Source organism: Haemaphysalis longicornis, unplaced genomic scaffold (genome assembly GCF_048455015.1).
Source record: "Haemaphysalis longicornis isolate Haplotype H1 unplaced genomic scaffold, Haemaphysalis longicornis Haplotype H1 scaffold_3, whole genome shotgun sequence".
Classification (NCBI taxonomy): domain Eukaryota; kingdom Metazoa; phylum Arthropoda; class Arachnida; order Ixodida; family Ixodidae; genus Haemaphysalis; species Haemaphysalis longicornis.
The window spans coordinates 23,569,746-23,596,812 of record NW_027526335.1 but is presented as its reverse complement, the minus strand read 5'-3'; the positions used below and the strand labels follow the sequence as shown (position 1 = coordinate 23,596,812).

General features: G+C 45.9%; 2 protein-coding genes across 3 annotated transcripts in view; one reads left to right on the top strand and one right to left on the bottom strand.

The window, feature by feature from the left end:
- LOC144174144 (uncharacterized) overlaps positions 1-26,834 on the bottom strand; it is an 82,281-nt gene extending 55,447 nt beyond the window's left edge. The window contains exons 1-2 of one of the 2 annotated variants that reach the window (XM_077702636.1): positions 26,292-26,834; positions 8,831-8,954 (exon numbers count right to left, since the gene is read on the bottom strand). In XM_077702636.1, the coding sequence (XP_077558762.1) occupies positions 8,831-8,954; positions 26,292-26,378 (211 nt within the window). In that variant the 5' untranslated portion in view covers positions 26,379-26,834. The remainder of the gene's footprint in view (positions 1-8,830; positions 8,955-26,291) is intronic. The other variant, XM_077702637.1, reaches the window with a different exon arrangement.
- Positions 4,643-27,067, top strand: part of LOC144174145 (uncharacterized) — a 332,399-nt gene continuing 309,974 nt past the window's right edge. Inside the window, exons 1-2 of the mRNA XM_077702638.1 lie at positions 4,643-4,681; positions 19,475-19,541. The gene's annotated coding sequence lies outside the window, so the exon portion shown is untranslated. The remainder of the gene's footprint in view (positions 4,682-19,474; positions 19,542-27,067) is intronic.

Sequence of the window (27,067 nt, the reverse complement as noted above, 5' to 3'; positions counted from 1 at the left end):
TGCCATTTCCACTGGTGAGCATTATGTAAGAATACTAGAGGATATCTACAATGCGTCCACAGCTACCATCATCCTCCATAAGGAGCGCCCGTGTCAGAGCACTCGCAAATAAGTATGCTGGGTAATCTCGATTGATTGACTGTAGCGTTAACGCGCCGACGCAACGCAGGCGATGAGGCGCGCCGTAGTAGAGGGCTACGGATTAATTTCGACCACCTGGGGATCTTTAATGTGGGCCGAAATCTCGTACACACGGGCGTCTTTGCTTTTCGCTTCGATCAGAAAAGCGACCGCCGCGGCCGGGAACCGAACCCGCGATCTCGTGCTCCGCAGGGCAACGCCTTAGCCACTGAACTGCTGGGTAATCTTACACCAGGTACAACGCGCCTCCCCGTAGCCACACAAACCCGCTCATGCAGTCATTGTACCTGACATACACGGAGGGAAACGAACAGCCGCGACTCTTACGCTCTACGAGCACAAACGGCAGAAGAACAGGGCATTGCAGCGGCTGTCACTACAGCGCCCACAAGGGTGAAGAGAAATTCCTTACGACACAAACAGACTCAGGGGTTTATCCAGAATTTTGATTTTGGGGGGCTGTCGAAATCCTCCTGGGGGTTGTTTGGGGGCTGTTGGGGGGGGGGGGGGTGTATAAATCCCTGAACAGACTACCCACAAGCACGGAGAAATTACTCCGTTGAGAAAATATCCCTCTCCGCATTCATCATACTACGCTCTGCCAGTCCGCTACTCTAAATCCAACTTGTCTGGACCACCAGATAACAGTCCCCCAAAGGCAACGATTCGACGCAGGCCACATTCCGCGAACATACACCCCGGGCCAATGAGGCCTGCATACTTTCTGGAACAGCTCCTTCTGCAGCTTTTGTTTTTAAATGCAGAGCGTTTCTTTAACTCACATGTAGCGTCCGCCGTGCGTCCGCAACAGCTCAGCGCGCAGGCGCGCCCTCTCTCCCACTCTTCCTCTCCCGCATCACGCTACCCTCCTCGCTCTCAACAACAGGTCCGCACCCCTCCCCCTACACTACATAAAAAAATAATACTTATCGGCGCCCGGTTTCGATCCCACGACCCTGCGGGCGGAACGCAAGGTACATGGTGCTCTTCCCACTGCGCCGCAAAACCGACACAGAATGGGAGGCTACGAACGCGCCTTATATCCTTGACTCATTCAAACTACGTCAAGAAGCTGCTGATACAACGCATTCACTACCACCAACTCCCCAAACACTAAACGTTACCGCAATACACCCACCACCTATGCGACGCATTTACTCGAGTCCCCCTCGCGGGGAGATGGGCCTTTTTATACTAAGGGCGGAGCCACTCCTTGAAACGTCTCGCGGTTACGTGCAACTTTTTCCTTGTGGAGTGCTTCCCTGAGCAAAAGGCAGTTTCTGAAGATGAGTCGTTTCAGTCGCCACACCTTCTTTTCGCGTGAGGGCAACGATGCAAGACCCGAACCGCTGCTCGGGTAAAGTGACATTTGAGCCCACTACCACCACGGGCATAGGTCGGCATGCTCACTCACGAGTGAATTTACACGCCACCCACTCACCACTCAAGAGTGAGGGCTGCGTGTGAGCCTCGCCATCGTTACGGGCTGGCGAGAACGAGTATGAGTGAGTGTGAGCGCCTCTCGCGGGGAGCCCCGCTCAATACTCACTAGTGTGAGAGCCACTCACCCGTCGTGAGTTGGGAGTGACACTTGTGAGTGGTACTGGTCACTCGTGAGTGGCACCGGCTGACAATGACCACTGCTCATTCATATCACTGAACCTCGCATTCTATACTTTTATAAAAAAGAACGTTACTATGCTCAACAGAATATTTCAAGGAATCTTTAGCGCAAATATGGGAGAAAAGTAAGAAATATAACGAGGGTCGAGGAACGATTCTTAATAAATTTTACTGAAAAAATCTTTTCTAAAAATACGCGCAATATTAATTATGCGTAAAACGACCATAAAAGGAACACAGAAACGCTGTTTACAGAAAATTGTTCGTAGATATTCTGCAGATAAAATAAATCAACAAAACGGGATCGACAAACCGCCCTTAATACATCATTACAGGAGAAATCGTTTCCAAGAAATTGAGTCCATTTGTGAAGCGTAATGAAACCAATAGTACGAAGATCGACCAAACTGAAATTTATTTAATAGAACTTGGTTGCTGTCTGGTTGTTTCATGACACACGAAGAAATAAGACAAGAGGATGACAAGAGGATGACGTCACCATTTTGTCTTTGTCCTCGTCTTTCGCGCATTCTTGTTTCCTTTTATTGCGTTTATTAGGGGCGAAGCTCCTAAAGCCATGGGTCTGTCCATCCCTTGTGTCTCGTGGTACGTGACCGCCGCATGCTTTCGGAGATGTCGCAAAGTGGGCCGCGTTGCACGCGCAAGAACCGGCTGCAACCGGCAGCGCAAACTCGGCACCGGGAGCGCGAGCTTGTCTGTGTTCGCCAACGGAGGCGCGAGCGCCCGTGCACTGCGAGGGGGAGATCACGCAAGAGATCACGCCACGAACGCAGGCAGTCGTTCTCGGAGATCGAACGAGACGCAAGGACCTTTGCTCGTTTCCTCTCGCTTGTTCGGGCACAAGTTCGCCCTAAATAAAAGTTCTTTCTTTACCGTTGTGTCCCATCCTACGTGACAAATTGTGGTGGAGGTGCGGGGTAGTCCTCGATGGCGCGGAGTCTTTCACCAGGTCTGGTCCTGGGAGCATTGACTCCGAAAATAAAAGTTGATTTGTACAATGTACGCACACAGTCTTACGTCTTTCTTAATGATGTAATGGGCGAACTTTCACGGGAGAGTTACGGTTACCAATGATCTCCCCCTCTCGAGGTTCGCCCCACTTATCATCATTCATTCCGTGGATATGGCGTGATTTTTTTTTTCCACAGGGCATAGATGAGGCGGAATGAGTAGTGACGAAAGTTGATTAGATGGACTTTGTTCTTCGCTTTGCGGATGAAGTCTAGGAGGGAACGACGATGGGGTCCATGTATTTATGTGGTGTATGCGGATACGTCGTCTACGCGGAGGCCCGTCGCAGTAAGATGTCGCATCCTCGTCGGACGCAAGCCGAGGCAGGACCACAGGAAGTGGTGAAGGTCTCTAATCGATATAAACTGCTCGCTTTGTTTTTTTTTTCTTTTTGCTTCATTTAGTCAGCCATCGGCACGTCAGAATCTCTCCTTGTATCAAAATCACCGTGCAGTAAAGCGTCCGTGTGCCGAATTGTCTGTGTGCTGTTATTTCCGCGCACCGGAAGTCCGTGTAAAAGTGACCCAATAAAAATGCGCTATTTTATTCCTTGCTATACTTGATTATTTTGCTTTATGTAGCAATTAGTTACCGCAATTTTTATTTGATAAATTGGTGGCAGTGAAGTTATTTTTCTAAGGCGAAGCTGTGTATCGCTTGCTCGTATGCATATCTTCTTGTCATGGTCTGTTAGCAGGACTGTTGAGCAGAATACGCTGTGCAGCAAAGCACAATTTCTCCGAATCTCGACACTTGGGCGTCCTTATTCTTTGCCGCCATCAGAAAACAGTCTCAGCGGCCGGGATCAAATCGGCGTTCTTGCGATCAGCAGCCGAACGCCTTAGCCACTGAGCAACTGCCGCTGGTTAACCGCTAAACCTGATTCACACGGTTCAATCACGATTATTCGTCAGCCAATGAAGCTGTTTAGCGCTGCTTCTATATCGGTAACCATTGTACACGACGGCTTTCATAGGCATGAAGCAATGCTGTTTTTTTCTGCTCCGTCCTCCTCCATCAATGCAGTCGGTGTTTTCACAAACGTTGGCCAACAGTCGTTCATTTGTTCTTCGTTTCTATACGGGAAGGTGGTTGCCGTGGTTGGTAAAGTGACTTGCGTTGCCTGCATTGCTTTTAAGGCGCAAGCGCTCGCAAGCTACCTGCGACAAATCCGGCGATGCCAGAACGTCACCATGCCACCACGTGCGCGACGCCGGTGCTAATGCAGCCCCTGCCGCGCAAAAAGGCTTCGTCACGTCGGTCTAGACAGACGAGTGAAGCAATGTTTGCGAGCTAAGGCTCGCAAACGTTGCTTCAGCTGCCGCGCCTTTGGGACGCTCTGAGTGACCTTGTTCTCGTGCTTGGATTTCGGGCCGTTTTTCGCGGTTGCCTGCGTGGAAACGTCGTTTAAATCGTTGGGCATACCTTTCTCTATGGATGTGCGAGTTGTGCGGATAAGTGTAGCAGTGGCAGAGACGTGGTTCAGGCCGTTCTCTGTCGACTAAACGATGACTGATATCCGTCTGTGCGTGCTGCAAAGTTTCCGTCGGTATTCATTTCTCCCTGAACTGCGGTGAAATGAACCTTCCGGCCGTTTGGAGCCTTCAAAAGGTGACATGGTTGTGTTTACCATCTTCAAACCAGGTGTTAGTTGGCAAGTTGGCCGCAGCAAAAATTTTCCGCGTCGGGAGCTGCGGTGCGCGCAAGGTCCGTTTTTTTTGTCAGCCACAGTGGTGATGGAGGAGACTGCAGGTGAGTAGAAACTTAGAGGACATGCTCTGGTTGTGCGTTGACTAATGTTGATGACAATACAAGGAGTTTTCTACCGTAGTTATGTGCCGCCCGCTGACTCGAAGGATGGATCAGTATGGAACCAAGATGGCCGGTAAGCTCCGTCATTTATCCTTATTGGAAACAGTGCATAATCCTCTCAGGGGAAGTTAATAACCGCCACAGTAGCTGCTGCAGGGGGGTTGAGAAAATAGCACGATTTTTCTGGCGGAACTTTGTGCACGCTGTTGTGCTTCGTGTTTCGTGACAGCGTTTGTGAATTACCCTAACTTGTGTTAGGAAAGGGCAGTGTCAGCACTTCCTAAGTTTTTTAGAACGGCAGTAGAGCCCCTCTTAACCTTTTTGCTATTCGAAATCCGGTTGCTACGGCCGAAAATGGCTCTAACAAAAGACAGTTATAGTAGAGCGAAGAACCCGTCCCGGTATGCGGTACCCGGTACACCTGCGCATGTGTACAATACGTTTTGTTGCCTCTGTGCACGTGCATTAGCGCCGGTAGCATATTGCGTACCGTACCGGGGTAAACTCTCGCCGATGCTTCTACATATGAGGTTTTTTTTTTTTTTCGAAATGAGCCAGATACACCTACCGTGAATTCGAGAAACAAGCGGAAGTTTGTTACCGGGCCTAAGTCTAACGCCATGAAAGCTATTATATGATACATTTTACATGTCAGCTAGGGAAGTTTATGGCCACAAGTAATTAAAAATTATGCCGTAAATATGACCAATATTGAGGTTAAATGCTTAGATTTGGCTCATATTGAATTGAAACACTCAGGTTGATGCGGCGTTCTTACAAAAATTTTATTTAAATTGACTTTAATGCATGGTGTGATTGCGTTTTGGGGAAAAAAGCAGTCAAAATATGCAACAAGGCTTCAAGAACAGTAGAACTATACATGGAGAGCAGGTGCTCTTGGCAACATTAGCAGCTCTTCTCGAATTCTTCCATAGGATAATTTTCTTGGGCACGCCTGAAGGCACTCACGAAGTAAGCAAGCTCTTTATTGCTTTGACACGAATTTCCTAAACGCTTCGAAGAAGGCTGCTCATATCTTCTTCTTCACCTTAAAGAGCGGTTCGTACTCTCAGAGGGGGGGGGGGGGGGGGGGGTCGGGGGAGGGGGGAGGGATTTGGCAGTGCTTGTAAGCGGCGGCTTCAGTTAAGCACTAGAGTGGCAGATATGGGAGTGAAATGATAAGCGTAACCAGAGTTATTTCGTAGGTTCTGGTGAGACAAAATGAGTTTCAAAACTCTCAGTTTCATTTCTTTCATTTCTCCTTATTACCGTCTAAATTCATATTAAGCCATCTCCGAAAAGCAAAAAAAAAAAAAAAACTTCCTAAAACACCCACGAAACACTCTAAAAAGTCAAGCCAACAGCAAACGCCCATTGGGCAGATGGATTTGGCTCATTTTTATCCGTGAAACAGCAGGATCTGGCTCATTTTCGATGCTAACTACGGTCTCCGTGCGTGTTTTCATGGCGTTATCTCAACAAACTTCTTGCCACCCCCTTTTTAGGGGAAAGTTGCCGAGTTTTTCTTACAGGGTGGCGAGTTGGGCGAGTTGGTGTACTTGCATCTTGGGGAACAGCGCGAACTAACAGGGACACAAAAAAAGAAAGAAGTGGACAGGACTAGCGCTGTCCACTTCTTTCTTTTTGTGTCCCTGTTAGTTCGCGCTGTTCCCCAAGAGTTTTTCTTGTCACTTCAGTTTTATCCAACTTAGTTTCGGCTTCTGGATCTGGCTCATTTCGTAAAAAAACTCTTCATATACAGATATATTTGAAACATGTATACCTAGTGAAGTACTAGTGATAGCGCCGGTGAAGCCGGGCCATGGCGAAGTTGGGCTTTGTGTGCAACGTCATTGCGCTAGGTGACGTGCTTCCGTGAGCGGCGCGCAGACGCTTCGTCAGTGACGTCCATACACCCGGTCGCTTTGCGTGCCTTCACTTGGATTGATTGATTATAGCGTTTAACGCATGCACCGACGCTGCACAGGTGATGAGGCACGCCGTAGTGGAGGCCTCCGGATTAATTTTGGCCACCCGGGGATCTTTAACGGCCTTCGTTTGGAGGCTGCTCCTTTCTAGTAGCCCCGCTGTCTGTCTGTCTGTCTGTCTGTCTGTCTGTCTGTCTGTCTGTCTGTCTGTCTGTCTGTCTGTCTGTCTGAGTGAGTGAGTGAGTGAGTGAGTGAGTGAGTGAGTGAGTGAGTGAGTGAGTGAGTGAGTGAGTGAGTGAGTGAGTGAGCGAGCGAGCGAGCGAGCGAGTGCTAGTGGTGAGCGTGAGCGCGAGAGAGCGCGAGCGGTGAGGGCCAATGGTAGGGTGGCTAGAATGCCAATGGTGAGCGTTAGTGCAAGCGAGTGCTTGATGAAAAATATGCTTTTTAGTGAGCGCGAGTGAGTGACGTCCGGTCTTGCCGAGGTATGGCCACGGGCGCGGGATATTTCCAGCACAGCATCCCGAACTAACACATGCCGAAGCCCCCACTCTGCACCAATCACAAATGATTGACATTCCCTTATGAAACCAAATTACGCGATATCCATCCCACCCAATATTCTACCACCAGGAAATTCTGCACCCCGCCCAGCTAGTTATACGATATGCTATGTGAGTGTTCACAAACCCCGCCTCTCTCAGAACCGAAACCTGAGCTACGAGGGGCGGGCGGCCCGGCTGACCAACTCACACCTTTCCGACCAGCGCGACCCGGTACGAAAACCAAGAGCGTTCAATGTGGACCGGCGTTTTCCAAACTAAACAAGACCCCCAAAGGGCAAGTTCCAATATCCAAAGGGCGAGCTCCAATATCAACACCTGGAGCTCGTCTTCAATAAAGTTTATCCAATCAATCAAAACTGAGAACTTTGTCGGACCAATTTAAATTGTTCTAAGAATTATTTATCAAGCACCGAGGTTTGTAACTACGTATAAGAGTATGATTCCGAGCGGAGTAAGCTGCTCTCCCTCGGAAACTTGTTTGCACAACGGACAGGGTTTAATAATCTGACGCCAAGGTCGGCGCCGGAAATAAATTAGAGCAGATACCCGTATCTTTCGTAGCGTAAGCTACACTGGCCGAGGTTGAGCAGTTTCGCATGGACATTGAAGGGCCGTGCGGCGTAAGCGCGAAGAGCATTGGATTGGATTGGATTTGAATGGATTGGATTGGATTTGGATTGGGTTGAACTAAATTGGATTGTTGACGAGAAGTTTGTACAGCACAGTAACCTCCACCCGTCACGTAGTGGCCATAGTGGGCTTTAAATAACGGCGGTAATCGAACACCATTGAACTCACTGATGGAAGGCAATGCTAGTTGCGACGTAACGTTGAAAACATGGCACTCATGGTAGCTGGTAGAGATCACCTCGGCGGTCTTGCGGTGCAGCTGGTTGGGCACTAAAGTAAAATTTGGCTTACTGGATGAAAAACCATATCAGTTTCGTGTCATTTGGTTGGATGCTTGATTGATCATGAACTTTAAAGCGCTGACGCTACACAGGCGATGAGGCGCCCCGTAGTGGAGGGCTCCGGATTAATTTTGACTACCTGGGGATCTTTAACGTCAGCCGAAATCTCCAACACACAGGCGTTCTCGCTTTTCGCCCCCATCATAAAAGCGGCCTCCGCGGCCGGGAATCGAACCCGCTTCCTCGGGCTCAGCAGCGCAACGCCATAACCACTAAGCCACCGCGGTGGGTTAGGATGAACACGAATACGAGAAAAAAACACATGATAAAAGTTTTCCCCACAACTAACAAGATTAAGATATTGTCATGGTTGCCTATCAAAAGTTATACTGCATAACTGACGCGGAGCATATATGTGCCCACGAGCTTCGAGTTCATCTACACATTTGTAATAACATTTTTGCGGATACCTTAAAGGCACATAACTTAAACAGTTAACTCAAATTGCATTTGTCGTGGTTTCACTTGAGATTTAGGATTCCCGTAGACTTCACAAAAAAGAAATGATTAAGGTGTAGGCGGCATTTCACGCTCCCGGAATTATCTCACTCGCACTTCGGTAGCACGCAGCGTCCTTTCTCTCTCACATCGTAAGTGGTGGAAATTTGTGCAACAATTGTAAACAAAAACCGGCGTTTAACGTTTATCTTGTTTTTACGCGTTTAATAAACCCTGCGACAGATACTAGTCAGGCACACAAAATATGCTATCGTGAACTCGGCATGTAGTGCTTATTATGCTTATTACAAGTTTTACTTACCATCACGAAGGCGGACATCCTCAAAGGCGGCCGCGAGTGCTGTGCTGCGATTAGTTCCCAGCCGCTCTGGTTCCAGGAACGTCAGAAGCGTCCACCCAAAGCTCCATATTTCGAGGAACTCAATCTGTAGGCAAAATAAAAGTGTAGGCAGGCTTTCAGAAGACGCACTTTAGAACAGCTGATATTTTTATTTATTTGTACATGCTGCCAGTCCAATGAGGATTATCGCAGAAGGGCAGTACAGTCAAATACATACATCAGTTTGTCAAACAAAAGAAACTGCATTGAGCATTGTTACAGAACACACTTGAGTTGTTTAAACCAGTGTTTGCAGAACGCGAACAGTAGGCGAACATTAACACATTTCCCATGAGGTAGCTGAGTTCAACAACAGTTTTCATAAAAACGTGTAAAAACATGTCAAATACGTAACAAGTATAAAAACTTCGCTACAGTAAGCTCACGAAGCAGTTCAAAACAGGTGCATCTAACTTGTTTATATTTGGTTTAAGTGTATTTCTACTAATTCCAAAAATTGACGTAGTGATGAACTGCTAGTGATCGATGAATCAAGGCTGTTCCACTTCCTTATGGCACGAGGGAAAAATGAGTATTTGAAGTTGTCGGTGCGAAATGGGGGTTCAGTTAGAGTTAATAAGTGCTTCTGACGTGTATCTGTGGTTTTTGAAAGGGAGAAATATTTGGAAGTGTCGATATTTAGCTGGTTGTGGATAAACTGGTACTCGACTAGCACTCGATTTCGAAGAGTGGGTATGCCTGCGTTCTGTTGTAGTTCCGAGGGAGAGTCGGTTGTTTTATATTTATTAAAGATGAATCTATTTGCTTTTCTTTGAATACCTTCTACTTTAGTTTGAAGTTGGTTGGTATACGGAAACCAGATGGCGCTCGCGTATTCAAGGACCGATCGGACAAATGTTTTATATGCTAACAACTTGATATGTGATGAGGTGGAGCCGAGGCGTCTTTTGAGGGAGATGAGCCGCCCGTAGGCTGAGGACGTGACGTGTTTTACGTGGTGTCCCACCTAAAGTCGTGAGTGATGATTAGTCCAAGGTATTTGTGCTCTTTAACTATACACAGGGGGATATTATTTATATTGTATGTAAAGGTAGACGGCTGTTTCTTTCTACTAACGGTTGATTGATTGATTGTATGGTTTAACGCGCCGAGGCAACGCAGGCGATGAGGCGCGCTGTAGTGGAGGGCTCCGGATTAATTCTGACCACCTGGGGATCTTTATCGTGCGCCGAAATCTCGTACACACGGACGTTTTTGCTTTTCGCTTCCATCAGAAAAGCGGCCGCCGCGGCCGGGAGTCGAGCCCGCGACCTTGTGCTCAGCAGCTCAACGCCTTAGCCACTGAGCCACCGCAGCGGGTTTTCTACTAACGGTTAAAATAACACTTTTCTTCACGTTTAGCGCCATCTGCCAGTCTATACCCCATTGTGACACTGTGCTCAAGGCTATATTTAACACTTTGTGATCTTCGGCTGAGTTTATCTCCCTATAAAGAATGCAGTCGTCTGCAAAGAGCCTGATGTTGGTTTTAATGTTTGTAGGCAGGTCATTAATGAATATTCGAAACAAGACTGGAGCCAGAACGCAGCCCTGCGGGACACCAGACGTGACTTGAGTAGGCGGAGACATATCATCGTTGACTTGGACGAATTGTGAGTGGTTACTCAGGTAATTTTGTATCCAGTTGATAATAGGACTAGCTCCGATGTAAAATTCAAGTTTACTGATTAATTTACTATGCGACACCTTGTCGAAAGCCTTCGAGAAGTCGAAGTCTAGAAATATCAGATCTACTTGTTTTTGATTATCGATGCGTTTAGATATGTCATGAGCTAATTCCAACAGTTGCGGAACCGTTGACAGTCCTTTGCGGAAGCCATGCTGGTAAGGTGATAAAATTGATTCGTTCTCAAGATAATTAATAATATGTTTGAGGAATATATGTTCAAGAAGCTTGCTTACTGCACAAGTTAACGCGATCGGTCTGAAGTTTGTAACGTCAGTTTTGCTTCCAGCTTTATGCACGGGAATAATTTTCGCTAATTTCCATTCATTTGGTAATGTGCACGATGATAGCGAATAATTATTTATTATGCATAGTTAACGAGCTAAAACCTCTGCGTAACGATAAAAAAACACATTGGGAATATTGTCAGGTCCAGGTGATTTCTTTGTATCTAAATTTAATAACAAATTCCCTACACCACATTCTGTAGCTACAAGTGGGCCAAGGGGTTCTATCATACGACGGTTTAAGGGCAAGACACTGTTGTCGTCAACTGTAAACACTGACTTGAAGTAGTTACGGAACGTATCTGCAGAGATTCGGTTACTTTCGAGTGAAGGTTGATTTTTGCTATGCTTGTTGGTGCTTAGATGGTTCCAAAACTTGCGTGGGGAATCTTCAAGAAACTTTGGCAGTATTTCAGAGCAATATTTGGTTTTGGCTGCCTTAATACTTGATCTCATATCTGCTATAGCACTGCTGAGGTTGCTTTTGGCAGAAGTTGTGGCCATTTGTTTTACAGATTTTCTAAGGCGCTTTACTTTTCTTTTTGCATGAATTACCTCGCGTGTGATCCACGGGTTATGTTTACGTGTCTTTTTGGTTTTCTGAGGAACATAGCTATGAATGCAATGAAAAGCGATAGCCTTGAATTTTTCCCATAGGATATTAATGTGTGTGTTGTGATTTGATAGTTCTTCGAAAACAGGGAATTCTGGGTCGAGGTAGTCGATTATGCTGGCGTCATCTGCGCAACTAAAGTCAGGAAACTTGATTACACGCTGCGAATGAGCTGCTTTTTAAGTGCGAATGCACTTTATAAGCGACCCCAAACCTTCCACCGCCGGCGGCGGCGGCGGCGTCCGCAGTCCTCCTCTCCCTAGCAACGGCGTGGAGCGGAGAGGAGCGTCGGTAGCAACGGCGCGGTGACGTCACTTCACCACGTGACCGCGCTCGCTCCGCCTCCTCGCCGTGGCTGCGCGGGTGCGCGCCGCTCCCTGCACCGCTCCTCGCGCCGTGACGTCATGGTATGACGTCACAGCGCGCCTCCTCTCTCCAGCAGCTGCCGCGCGCCTCTCTCTCCACCGTGACGTCACACTCTCTCCTCTCCCCCTCGCTCGGCTGCAGCTGCCGTGCGCCGCTGTCCCTCTCCCCTTGCGCTCGCCTCCTCTCTCAGCCACCTGGCTTGGCGCGCTCGGCGCGGCGTACCCCCCTACATATGCAGCGATAAACTGCCAGACCTCCGTGGGTCGGCTCGCGCGCGCTCACGGGCGAATGCCAACGGATTTTAACTTTACTCCCCCTCATAGCATCACCCCGTGCATTCGCACTTAACCATGTTCACCCTCGGGGAAATGCTTGGGAGTTTTTTCTAAAATAGGGACCGTGCACGAGACAATTTTATGATCAGATATGCCATCGAGTACTGTTGTTTTTGTTTGTTCGGCTGGAAAGTGTTCACTGAGGAATATGAGATCAAGTATGCTAGATGATGATCCTTGGATGCGTGTTCGCTGGTGAATTGCTTGATAAAGATTAAAACGGAACATTATGTCGAATACTGCATCGGAAGATGAGGACAAAAATTCTGAATTTGACCAGTCAACATCTGGCAGATTTAGGTCGCCTACTAAGATAAGCCTTCCGTTTTGCACATGACTTTGCAAATAGCTATAGAGTATGTCCATGGCGTCACAGTTGGCTGTAGGGCTTCGGTAGACGCATCCTATCACTATGGGGCATGCGCCAAATAGCAACTTGCAGAATACGGCCTCGACGTACGCTAAAAGGTATGCCTTTTTTAATCACGATAGCTACACCCCCTCCACGCGTTGCCCGGTCCCTTCGTATAATAGTGTAGTTCGGAGGGATTTTCTTTACTGACCAGAAATTACGTTTTTCAGATTACAGTCGTGCGTGCGTGCTTGTGTCTGTGTGTGCGTGTTTAATTGTTTGTTTGTTTGTTTGTTTGCTTGTTTGTTTGTTTGTTTGTTTGTTTGTTTGTTTGTTTGTTTGTTTGTTTGTTCAGAAACGCAAGCAAAGAAGCTAAAATCGGCACTAGGGAAATGAAATGAACATGGCGTGTTAACATCAGATCAGTGCAAAAATTAGGAAGGTTTGTTTCTTCCTCATCCTACATCAACGATAATTTCTCTGCAGTCGAATATACGTGCACATTTCTAAGCACTAATTCTCTCCTCCATTTTCGAGATTTCATCTAAACTGATCCTTATCACGTCAAAATGGGATTCGGCTGGGCCTCACACACGTTGGACAATTTTAGAACAGGACATGACATTTGTGCCGTGCGGATGTTCGGCTGATGACGATAGATGGCTATGCCCTCTGTTCACCTCGCATAATTCCCCTGCCTCTCTCCTGGTTTGTTGCATTCAAACGATGTCTAACTGAGAACAAAACAAATACAGTAGACTCTCGATAAACGTAACTTCAAGGTACCAAAAAAATTTGTTCTGTTTAACAGAAGTTTCGTTTACTGAGATAGATGCGTGAAAGTGCAAATTTTTGTGCGTACACACTCTTAATACCATTTCTTGAAACTCAAAGCCCTGGAAGGGGAATGTAGCTGATAGTTTTTCAGGACGCAAGAAAACTACACGAGATTTAGACACAGCACTCATAAAGTTGATTTGGCAACAGTGAGTCGCTGTGCACTACAAAATGCATCAATTATTTTTGTTTGAGTCCTTGCAACTGCATCTTCATGCAGGCTAGAGGCGTCAACTTCGCGAATCCTTATGAGCCACCGTATTTAGAAGATGGCAACGCGGTAATGAAGCGGGAATAGCACCACGATGACACGAACGAGGAGGCAGGAGCTGAGCCCTGTAACCTCGGCGTCTTGAATAGAGACCGAACGACTGAAACAAAAACTGCGATGTTACATTCGTTGCGCTAACGCGGCTGATCCGTAATGAGACGAGGCTTACGACGCCAACGAGGCTAAAAAAAACCATGGAGGAACAAAAAACAAAAACAAAAACGAAACAGCCGAAACGTAAAATGCTGATTCTCATGCCAATGGGTTTCACAAAGAGTTCCATTTCTGGTTCCGTTTACACGGTGACGTGTTAATTTCAGTTCCGATTAGCGAGAGTTTTTTTACGTTAGCTGAATACAAAACCAACCAACTTACCGGCTACTGTTCTGTTTAAGCGATATCTGTTTATCGAGATTCTACTGTATTTCTTTTTTTCTTGAGTAAGGTAACGCTAATCGTGTGTGTGTATGTATATATTGTCTCAAGGAGAGGCAGACGTGACCTATAATGGCAGCTTGTTCACCCGTCTTCGAGAAAGATGACGCACACGGCTGCACACATCGTGCAGAGATAGCGGCCACACATTAAAATTCACCTCATCATCTAACGCGATTTGTGTCGCCTTCATCCTGCCGGCGCCTGAGGAAAGCGCGTTCGCTGTTTAGGACAACGTCGGTCCGAAATTACCAGACATCGCTCCATTGCGCAATGCAGAAGCCTTGCTTTCAAGAGTCGCAGTATAAAATAAAGTAAGAGTTCGTTCAAGCTTGACGTGCATGCTGTCTGCACGCTGCAATCAGTAGCGGTTCAGGCAGCTAGCAAATAAATATAAAAAAGAATAAAACATGGAAGCCGTACAGTGGAGATTTCTCAGTCAAAACGTCCACTAATCAAGCGAATGCAGCACAAACTTCGTCAGCGCGCCTATTTAAGTTAGCGCAGGCCAAAAAAAGAAAAAAAAAACAGCCTGTCGAAAGAGATTTTTCTGCCTAAACAGTGCTGACTTTCAAAGTGAAGCCATAAAAGAAAACTTGATATCAAAAGCGGACGCTTTCTTTCGCTCCGTCGAGCCCGTAAACTAATTACGAAAACATATCTATCCTAAAAATTGAAATATCGTGCGTGGCACCGCCTTGGCAGTCATAAATTAGATTTTATGCGCCACACGAGGAAAAACAGAACGAACTAAAAAGACGTGATTTTGCACCCTTACGGGCAGGGCCGCGCAGTTTGACATGCTGAGGCGTTTCACAATCACATTAGGGTGGAACATGCACGGAGACCCCCTTAATGATCCTGCTTGAAGTGGCTGGTAATAGGAGAAATAAGCGTGCGATTTTTTATTGCGAATGGGTTCTGGCTGGTATATGTTGGCATCGCTTGATTTTTTTTTTTTTTGTTCTGAAGAGTAATTCAGCTCACAAATCGCAATAAGTGTATGGTTGAGGAAAAATGCTGAGAATGTCGCTTTCATTCAAACGCAAAAAAAAGAATTGCATTTCCTTAGTTCGCTATAATTAATCTACGAGAGCATTTTATGTTTTATCAACCCGTTTACCCCACACAGTTTGAAAACGACGTCAATTTGTTTGTTTTATGTTTTCTATTGCTGCCCGGGATCCGTCTACGTTCGGTTCGAGAAAATATCTCTCGCACGCGGGCACTGTAAAACATAGCACTTTGACCTCGGAACAATAACACAAAAACATGCAAAATTCCTGTTTGCTCGGTGTGCTTGACGCTGTGCAGTTTCGTTTCGAGCCGTGTCAAGTTGGACACGGCTCGTTTCGATATGCTCATACAGACTAACGCTGCAGGGAAAGGGCGCGGTTGTAACGAAATACTATCGACGCCATGTAAAGACTCACTTTCTACTTCTATATAAAAACAAACGAAAATTGACGGCGGGTAATGTCCATGCAATTGGACCCCTATATATATGCTCCCAGTTAGTTGAGAGAGCATTCGACGAATATCTTCTGAATACCTCTCGCGCTGTTTGTACCCTTGATGCAGAAAAAAAGAAGAATCCCTTCTTAAAAAAACGCAGAAAACATTGAATGAAAAAATAGTATGTAGACCGAAATGCAAAATTTGAGCTATGCGTGGAAGTGAGAGGACAGAAAGAGAAAGGGAAGCTAATGAAACCGCCAGATCGCACATATCCCACAACCCGGAACTGGTAGTTGCCGGACGAAGCAATGCACGATCCACATTTTAACAGCGAAGCTGTTTAGCGAATCGTACTTTTTCGTGTGCGCAGTTAAAAGTAGCAAGAGATTGACGAGCGCGCGCACGTAAGCGAGCCCCAAAAAGCCATTCCGTTTCTTGGCCAATCGCCTATGTGGGTGTGTGCGATCAGCAATGCCGGCATTCGAGATCTAATCGAAAGGCGTGGGTTCGGTCCCCACTCTGGGCGCATGTTTTTCTTTCTTTCTTTCTTCCTTATATTTAAAAAAAAAAATCTTAACTTCATTAACCGTAGTAAAACATAGAGCCTAACCACACCCCTATGCCTTCTTTGGCGTTGTAGACTGCCGACCTATGTTTCTGTATTTTCTCAACGAGCCCCTCATTTCCTTACTATATATATATATATATATATATATATATATATATATATATATATATATATATATATATATATATATATATATATATATATATATATATATATATATATATATATATATATATATATATATATATATATATATATCTGTCCGTCCTTCTGTCCATCCGTCCGTCTGTCCATCCATCCAGCCATCTCTCTCTCTCTCTCTCTCTCTCTCTCTCTCTCGTCTGGCCCTCTGAGCCCAATCTTGGCATGCAGGTATGGAGTGCCGCCTGCTCCTGAAGTAACATACCTAATAAGCTACACTCGGAAGGCTCACCGTTGCTAGGTAGGCTCTGAGGGACACAAACAGCAGTCCCTCACCAGAGAAGTATCTGGCCACCCTGGAGTTGTAGCTGGCCGCCAACTCCCGTGACTTGACCAACTCAACTCCCGGCCCTCACTTCCCAGCAGCTGTAGAGCACCTGTCTACGGCGGCGGTCAGAACAGCGATGCAGCAGACGGTGCTAAGAATGTCTGGGTCCTGACAGGCCGCCTTTGGAATTTGACCCTGGCAACGTTCAATGCACGCACTCCGTTTAGTGAGGGAAGCTTGGCTGCATTACAGGAGGAGCTCTCGAACATAAGTGGGATATTATAGGGTTAAGAGAAGTTAGAAGGACGGGGGCAAGCTTCATGGAGCTCACTAGCGTGCATGTTTTGTGCTATAGTGGACTCCAAGAGAAGAAAGAACACGGAATGGTATTTTTAATCCACAAAGAAATAGCAGGAAACGTGGAGGCGTTTTTCGCCATTAGCAAGAGAGTAGCGGCTGTTGCTGTTGCGTTCAAGCTAAAAAACGATACAGGTTAAAGATAGTCCAGGCCTACACGCCAACAACCAACTATGATGATGAAGCTGTAGACAGCTTCTACGAGGACGTTGAACCATCAATGAAGAAGGGAACAACATTGTTTTCGATTGTGATGGGTCACTTTCACACTAAGGTCGGTAAGAAGCAAATGGGAGAAAGGTCAGTGGGAAACTTTGGAATAGACAATTGTAACAGTCGAGGTGGGATTTGTAGACCGAAATAACCTGAGGTTGATGAACAGATTCTTCGACAAACGAAATAATAGGAAATGGACATGCAGAAGCCGCGATGGTACATTAAAAAAAGAAAATTGACTTCATTGTAAGGGAGAATTCAGGTATCGTGAAAGACATAGAGGTGCTAAGTAAGCTTCGAAGCAGCGATCATAGGATGGTTAGATGCAAGCTAAGACTGAATCTCAGAAGGGAAAGAAGGAAACTCGTGAGAACTAAGAAACCCCCCATAGAGAAGCGGCGCCATCGCAAGAGTTTTAAAATAAGTCTTCAAAACAAATTCGCTGTTTAAACGAGCTGTGTTGAGCGGGAAAAAAAGCGAACGAAAACAAAGGTAGACGAGACAGCTGTGGGGGTACATGTGAAATGTTTTAGGTATGTATTCGGCGCGACGGAAAACTGTGCGACAGACAGACAGCATGCCGGAAACGACACAATCGAACGAGGTGTTGCATCGAAATAAAAATAAACTGATCCCTTAAGTGGTTAACTGGATCCGCTCCTGAAGAGATGCGCAGAATTTTCCAGGCATGGCGAATAACAACCGGAGCTTGTGAAGACATGTATATGTCCCCCATCCCCCGCCCCCTTTACACACACTATCTCGATCCATCACCACGAGACATAGCCAGAGACTCGAGTTGCATGATTTGGCTGTGTGCCTGAAAAACTTGGTGTACCTGCTTTATTGCATTTTAACGTTTTGCATAGATTGATGGTAAGTTGTATTGCCTGGAAATAGCCAGTCTCAGCCCCTATCCCCCATGCTAGCGTGATAGGTAATAACTTCCACGCTGTTGCTCTCATCCCATTCTGTCTGTGCCCCTTCGGGTTTTTCGAAGGAAGCAGATTTGATAACGACCAAAGTTTTTTTCTTATATTTGGTTATATTGCTCCATTTTGAGCATGATTTCACGATGACTGAGTGGAGCAGTCGCAACTACATGGTTCAGGAAGCAGCAATATATGCAGCAGACCTGTGATCGTACAAACTAAGCTGTCCAGCTGCTTCCTCTTCTAACTTTGCTTCCGCGCGTTTCATCGTATCCGCTAGCCGTTGGTCGTGCACCTCGGCACGATGCCACCTTCACGTGACCTCAACTGCTTTCATGTTCGACACCCTGACCCCTTTCTTCACTTTAACGTGCCTATCTTATCTCTTCACCCTCTTTTCTCATACAGTTATCTCACGCTCTACCTACCGTGCGTCCTTTCGATCTGAACTAGAGCATCCTTCTTTTTATTGCCGTATCCCACACTGCTGGCTTCTCAACCTGGAATTCCTAGAATGAGATAGTTCTCTTTCTGCCTTGCATTGCTCTCACGGACAATGCTTGGTTTAGTTCTATGTTCTACGTAAAGTTTCGACTGGAGCCCCGGGAGTGTGAGCTCTTGGACAGTCGACTAGTTTGATGATAAGTTATGTCAATTTATCCTGAAATCGGAAACGTCAAGCCAATCTTAGCGCTGTTTAATCGCATCACGTTCTTGTAACAGGCTGTGAATTTTTGATAAATCTTCAACGATTGAGGTACGGCGCCCTTAAAGCCGTCTTGGGAAGACGGTAAATTTTGCATCGTGAGAAGAACATGCGGCACTTGAGAATATGCGATTACCACCGTTAACAATGACAACAAAAATGTAACGCCAACAGCAGTTGAATACCGTCGTAATAATTGTGAAAAAGAACTCTAATAGCCAATCGTAATACTTTATGCGGAAACCGGAGCAGTTGGGTGAAGGGCGCGTGCATTTACAAACGGCGCAATGAGTCAAGATGGCGGACAGGAGGAACCAGCCAGATTCGCCCCCTTCCTTCCCATTTCTCCTCGCTGACGTCAAGGCCCGCGGAGGCTAATTCGTAAGGTCCTTCTGGGATTATGACATTTCCCCTGTTGGAGACGCAGCCCTGACAAGTTAGAAAGCTTTGGGTCACTGTGTGGCCCAAAGCTAGCTCGAGTTGTGCGCTCGAGTTCGCCACTCGAGTTGTGCGAACCCGCTGAACACGGGTAACAGGTCGGTAAATGACATACTCCAAACTACTCAGACGGTCAAGGGCTACGAACGGGCCAACGCAATGTGAAAGCAGTTTTCGCATACTCCCCGCTAGCGAGTACGGGCCTCTAGAGACACAACGAGGTCTCCTTGTGAATGCAGAACTTCCCAGTGTCGGCTGTCGGGGCAGCGTTTCTACCGGTCTCGTGATGCCAGTACGCACAGATGGGTGAGTGTGGAACTTCTACAGCAAGGCAAAGGTTTTTGCATACGCAGGGACGCAACCTATACTACGCTTGAGCGTTTGATTAAAACAGCAACGAGTAAGCTCGACTTGTTTCTGCGGACCTTTGTGATGCGCACTACGTGATATGATTGATGGATAGGTTTCACACGACAACATTGCGCGTCCGCTGAAAAGCTCGAAAGACCATTCCCTCCAGGCAGCGCTTTATTTTAAAATTCACCTCCAAAGGTTTGGAATCACATACAGTGAAAGAAAAAAAAAACCCTCTCCTAGGTTTAAATTGATGGCTTCTGTCTTCCTGATGATGCGTCGGTTTCTTGAAATTTAAATAATTAGTATTTCATTAGCGTCATACCCAGCTCAAATCTACGTACATCCAACGTTGAAGTTTGGTGTATACGTGCGCCTCTGATCTGCCTTTATTACTTACCTTGCTGTAGTTGCTCTGTTTTTAATTCTAAAGCCAGAACTTTTTGTGCCTCACGTTGTCTCCGTATTACATTTGTTCAACGATGTGGAGAACCCCTGTGAAAATTTGTTTTTTTATTCCGTGGAACGCTGATGTCGAAAGGGCTGCTCCATGACTGTAAGTCAGCGCGAGTGGCTTCGATATTCAAGTAAGGAAACCAGTCACTGCCCCAAAATTAGCCCTTCATCTCATTATTTTAATCATCACGCTGTAAGTTAATTAGACGCATTGTAGCTAACCGAGACTTGAATATTTGTGAGAACATGCAATATAAACACTTTGCAACATGGCTTCAGAAAAGTATTTCCGACAGTAACGAAGTTAGTAAAAATAACTCATTCAGTCGAACGGATTTTTTCTTTCGCGTCTTCAGCAAAGCGTTTGACGAAGTTCCGAGAAAGAAAAATTTGTCAAAATAGGATCAGTGGGCCATATATCTATATATATATATATATATATATATATATATATATATATATATATATATATATATATATATATATTTCCCTTTCTATTTGTTTTTTTACTGTACATCAGTGAAACTGAATTTCGTGTTCCCGGCGTTCATATGAACGGTTCGGGAAGTTGTTTCATTTAATAATGACCATGATGAGCTTAACGTTAGTTTAAATAAAATACTGTGCTGGCGCAGTAGTTGTGGAATAGGGTTCAATACTGACAAAGCTCTTGTTGTAACGCCGAAACAGCGCCCGTTCAATTCACGTACACTCTAGAATAATCTTTTTTAATACAAGTAACTATTAACAGGTGTCTAGGCGTTATCTACAATATTCTGCAATATCTACAATATTATCTGCAATATTCACTCTTCTACATGTCGCGAGCTATGCTTCTTGAGGCATTCCCGAAAGGTAAAATTGCTCGGCTATCATTTATTAACTTCATTTAAGCCTAAATATGCCCGTTATTCCTTCTCGAGATCTATCATTAAAAGAACTCAAACGAACTGAACAGAAGTTTGTTGGGTTATTTATTATACATTTGCTATTATCCACCGTGGGAGCTAACCGTACTTGATCCCTTCAACTATGAAGAAAAAGCTCCGCCGTAACTTCCCCGCCAAGCTTTTTAATGACTAACCACCCACTGATACCCTACCGAAATTATCAGTTTTATTGACTGACGGTTCACCCACGAAATACTTCCAAAACTCATTAGTCTAGAACTGATTCTTTTTAAATTTTCCTTCTTTCCGTGCGCTATACCGGAGCGGAACTCATTAACAGTACCCATGTCTGTTGAGTGATTATGCTGAACGTTCTGCTTTATTGTAAATCATTTTTTTCTTCTTACTTTGCTTTGTTATGCTCCCCAGACCTGCAGTGACTGCATACCGCAAGTACGCAATGAATAAAAAAATATTTTGGCCAGAACTACCTTAAAGAGAATCTTCATACAGTGAGTTGCATTCGCCGCTGAATCGTCGCCGGCGAGTTTTATTTTCAGGCGAATGGATGTGGTCGACCGGATCTGTGTGGTTTAAACCAACCGAACGTAGCGGTGGACGTCATGAGAGCAGGGTTTGTTTGTTTTGTTTTTGGCGAAACTGTGTGCGAAAATTGTACTTTTTTATCTGTTGTTTTATTCTCCCTTGACCTCTTTGTCTCTTATACAGTTTTTGGCATTGTTTTTTTTTGTTCAGGTAATCCCAATCCGTCGCTATTTCTTAAATTCAAAGCACGCCGATTTCCCATTTGTGCTATGCCCTAAATCTGCCCAAGGCTATTGCGCTAGGAAGTGTTGGCGTGAATGAAGCGTGCTGCCGGTGGCAGTAGTTTGGAAGTATTTTAACCCTATATGCATTTTATGGAAGGGAAGGTACATTGATGACATTAGTGTGTTTTCCGGGCCACGAAAAAACATGTAGATCGAAAATTGCGGATTAAAATTTCGTCATACCGCCAACACCCAAGGGTTCCAGCCAAAAAATACTACGCAATTAAATGCGCAAAAGCGAAAAAGATAATGCAGTACAAAGCATTGATATATTGCGTGCCTATCAATTACTGGACATCGTGCCATCTATGCCGGTTGAGCTCACAGCCGTCTGGGGTGGCCTACAGGTGCTAACGCCGGACTTTCTCCGAGCCTGGAATAGAGGTTACACTCTATAAATATACTATAGAGCGTATTTCAACAAAAAAAGCCATGCTGTATCCGAAGTTGAAAATAAAACACGAGCAAAAATGAGCAAGGTTAATGCTACATGGTGATGACAAACTGTAATTGCCTACATACTAAGTGGAAAAAAAAAGTCACAGGAGTTAATTTACCGAACAACGATGTGAAACGCGAGAGTTTGCTGCCTCAAAATATTATAAACCATGTGCTCAGAAAAATGTTTCTTTGAAAAACGTTCGCTTTAACCTTTTGTTTACTTGGTGTCTGAAAACGTCTAATTAGTCTGGCGTCGTCGGGACACTGCTTCGCTGCAGAAGTTCCCTTCCTTGTGTAGAAAGCAAAACAAAGGTTCGAACACAGTCATGAAAAAGAATCTTTACAAAGCGGCATATCCTGTTGAAGTTATATTTGATCAGCCAAGCGTAAATGCGTGAATGGATGAGTGCTTTGTGACCGAGACGCCCGTAACCTCTGTGTGGCTTTGTGTGGCTGTAAAAAGTTGCAATTAGAAAAAACAAACGAAAAGAAAACTAAAAGAACAATTTCACTAGTAAAATAAAACTTCTGCCTTTTTGTATCTCGACGCAAATTATCGCTAGTCCGTTACGTGATAAACAATGACGCCGTTTATTGCCTCGTTGATTTATGATAAAGGGGTCGTCGAATGCTCATTCTCGCGAGATTAGGTAGTTTTTGGTCCCACTCTTTGCACATGTGCGTTCCGCCAGTTCTTTGTACCGATTAGTTCTGCAGTGTATTGTACGTTTTTATACAACTGCAGAGCAGGGTAAATTTGCTGTACACACAAAAATGAAAATGGAATAAACAACAACGCTCTCACAGATTTTGGTCATCTGATGCGTGGATTACAGCCTCAAAAGACAATGTTATTTTGCCCCTAACTAGGTATCGTAAATTTTACTACGTTGAGTTACAAAATATCCGAAACATGCTATGGACGTTGACGTATTTCCTCCACCTTGATGTAATTTTATAGGAGCGGCACGTACTTACATCGACAGCATAAACGAAACGTAAACGCCATAGCAAGTTTAGAGGTTATATTTTTAGCGCCCTTATGTTAACAGTTTTGGTGCCTATGATGTCGAAACTTCAGCGGAAATAAGGTTTCATGTTGGGAGCACCTATACGTTACTCCACAGAATTACAAGAATTCGTCGCTGCACCACGTGTGTCATTTTTATTTTTTGGCTTCCATTATACTAAACGTTAGCTTTTCTTTGCCTCAGCTCGCACGTTTTATTTGGAGGATGGCCTCGGGAGACAAAGAAATGGCTGTCGTACGTTCTAATCGGCTGGACGGCCTCATTCCTGAGCGTAAAATGGGGTCAACGATCGCGGGAGCGCCATTATCTTAGTACACTGTAGTTCGTGTAACACTAGCTCTGAAAACGTGCTTGTAAGAATTGCACCGCCGCTGTCCTGCAGGCCTTCATAAAGACGACTGGCACTTGAGCACCTCGAGGCGTCTCTGTAGTCTCAGAGCATCGGCGGGCGCCTTCTGGCACAGAGTCACACGAAACAAAAGCTGTGTAGCGTAGGGGGCCTTGTAGCTGGGCTAGTTGTTCATTGCATTATGTGTGAGTGCGTGTCGGACAGGGGTAGTGTTAAGAATGTAAATGTTCCCTTTATTGTAATTATGGCTCTGTGTTAATGCGCGCGTGCGTGTGTGCGTGTGTACGTGCGTGCGTGCGTGTATGTGTGTGTATGTGCGTGTGTGCATGTGTGTGTATGTGCACGCGTGTGCGTGTGCACGCGTGTGCATGTTTGTGTGTGCGTGTGTTTGTGCGTCTTCGTGTGTGTGTGTGCGCGAGTGTGTGTGTGTATGTATGTGTGCGCGCATGTGTGCGTTTGTGTGTGTGCGCGTGTGTGTTTGTGCGTTTCTGCGTATGTGTTCGTGTGAGCGTGAACTCCACATCACTTATCATTTTCGTCCCCCATCTCACGCAGAAAGTCAGGCGGCTGGCTCCTCAATTAATGAACACTGACCTGGGTCGCAAACATCTTCTAATTAGCCTACCAGATTGAAGACTAGGCTGCGTAATCCGTAATCTGAGTTCTACAGGTCGAGGCACATTTAGCGATAAAAGCGCAGGTGTTACTTCCGCGGACCACCCTACACGCCGAATTATCGAAGTCGGCAATGACGACTCACTAGCAAATCCACGGGGTAAATATAAAGGATTGGTAGCCTGTTTAACCTGTACAGTGCGGGCGGGAACATGCAAAAAAGCCGATACTAACCACAAAACAAAATATTAAAGCGAAATTTTAAATGCTGAGCTAGCAGTAAAACACACAGCAAATCAGTCTGACGTCATCGGGGCAGTCGGTGCGGCGGCCGGGAACGGGGCGTGGTGCTTTCTCTTTTGTTGATTGCAAATAAACGTTGGGTCTCCGCTAATTTGTCAAACGATAAATGTCACCAGTTTAACTGCACAATGCAACCCTAAAAAGGTTCTGACAGATTCACTCTACTGTCCGTGTAAGCGTCTCTCCATCTCCATCTCTAACCGTGTAGCCATACCGCGTTGAAGAACAGAAAGGTGGAACACTTTTACTCTCTTTTTTTTTTGAAAAAAAGGCTTAGTGGCGTGTGGCTTGGCACTCCCACCACCCCGCCGTTTTGCTCAATCAAGTTTGTATTTTCTCCTTTTCCTCCTTGTATGCTAGTCGGGGCGGTGATACGTCTTCCCCCGTACACGCTAGACGAACCGAACGGCCCAACCACATGCACGCGTAAAATCGCCGTACTCGCGCAACGACATACGCCCGCGGCGACGTACGCCGCTGCCTTTACCCCGGCCGACGATGTCGGAGAGGGCGAGTTACCACATATCGCCGCAACGCGCGCGTAAACCAATGCGCCACACAGTGTGCATAGACTACCCCAGCCTCGGCGTTGTTGCGGCAAGTTCAACTATACATTTGAACTGAAATAAAGCAAATAGTTGCTATTTTAAGAAAATTGCGTACATTTAATACAGAAAGAACTAACATTGGGACATTGAAAAACGCTAAGTTTTAGTATGCCTACTTGGCCTGCACAAAACTCTCTGCCAGATTTGGCGTAAACTGCCTTGCTCTCATAGTCGCTCGTTGCCTCGCGCGCTTTCTCTCGTTGTCTGCTGTCTGTATTTTACAAATTAGTTAGTTTTATCGCATAATAATAGTTACGTTGGCTCATTTATCAATTAGCTCGCTTGTTATGCGATTTTACCACCAGATAACATGACCGCCAAAGGCTGACGCCAACACCGTGCGCCCGAAAGTTTGCGTCGATGTCTGTCTGGCTCTGATTCGGCGTAGCAGGCGCGAAGCAATGTATTCAGCGTACGCTGGATGGAGTACGCCGGTTCCTTATGCGCTTACGCTGATTTGCGTCCTTGCGCGAGTAAGTCGGTTTTACGCGTGCTTGTGGTTGGGCCTTAAGAGTCGTAGAAAAACGGAGCGAGAAGAAAAACGCCGTCAGGAATCTAACTCAAAGGGTCGTTATCGCCATTGCGCGGATGAACGAAACTATTTGGAGAGGCACCGCCAGCATGGACGACTCGTTCCTGATAACAGGAGTCCCATCGTAACGAGAAAAAAAAGTCTATACATGTCAAACTAGTGATTAGCGCGAATGAGTAATTTAGTCCATGGTCGCAGCGAATCCAGGCAGATAAATTAGATAAAATTACGATACAAAAATATGGCTTAACGAAGATAAACACTTTTAGGTTCACCGACTAAAGGCGCGAACGGCAAGCGGTCCCCTGAAGGCTTGCCTTGAATAAAATATTACAAAAGAGATGGACGAATTTAAGCAATGGCTAGGCGTGTGGTTGTTCCTTTGTTGGCCGAAAATAAGTCCCCGTAAATGTTTAATAAAGTCATTTACATCTTTCAGCGATGGTAGTTGGGCAGCTGTGCGGTAAGTAACCATCCTTGAGAGGGAGGGAGGGGGAAAATTGTACTTGTCGGAGCTGTGTTATAAAAAGAAGTTTCACAAAGCGTCGCAACAAGGCAAACACAAGCGATAAGACTTGTAAAGTAATCCCAATCGGTGCATATAAGCCAGCATGATGGAATGAGTCGTTATTTAACCAAGTACTTACGATTGCCAATACGCCAGCGACAGTGGTAGCGACCTTGTAAGGACTGTTGCTCTTGCGTCGCTCTTCAATTCTTGCTAAGTTATCCATTTTTTAGTTGCACGGCTAGAGCGTTCAGTCAGGTGGGGGAGTTGGCAAACGATCGCCTGACGACACTGACCACACTTCTTGAGCACGAAACTAAAGCGCCACTGCTTGTGTTGGAGGCCGGCCTACGGTGGCAAGGATCTTCGGACACCAGGAGGCGATGGAAGTTTAGGTCTACTCCGAGTTTATCGCGCAGGTAGGGCCAGCTTTCATGACGACCTTGCTCTAGAAAAACAAAGGAATGAGTGGCTGGATGTACTGGTCAAGAACCACGATGTTGTTGAGATGTCCTTGTCATGTGTCACGTCCGCATTCCTCTGATGTCAGTGCTGGAGTCGCGTATCTCCTAGGCCCAGCTCGTCGAGGAACGTCTTCCACAGCGCCACACCTCACTCTCGGACTGAGCCATTCGGGCGCCCACCGCTACGCAACCGCTTTATCGCGGAATGGGCGGCTGTTGCCCAGATAACGCAGCGACGCAGCGAATAACTCCGCCCGCTACCTGCGTAGAGATTCTCACGTGTCTTCATGCAGAGCTCTTATCGAGCGCTTTGCGATAAGATAAGCCACCCCATAGAAAATGTTGGAGTGCCTCACGGCTTTGTGGACGGAGTGCTGCGCTAACGGCGTTCGAGAACGGAGGCCGTGGTATGTTTGACATCCGGGGATTGAACGTGCACACGTATCCAAGA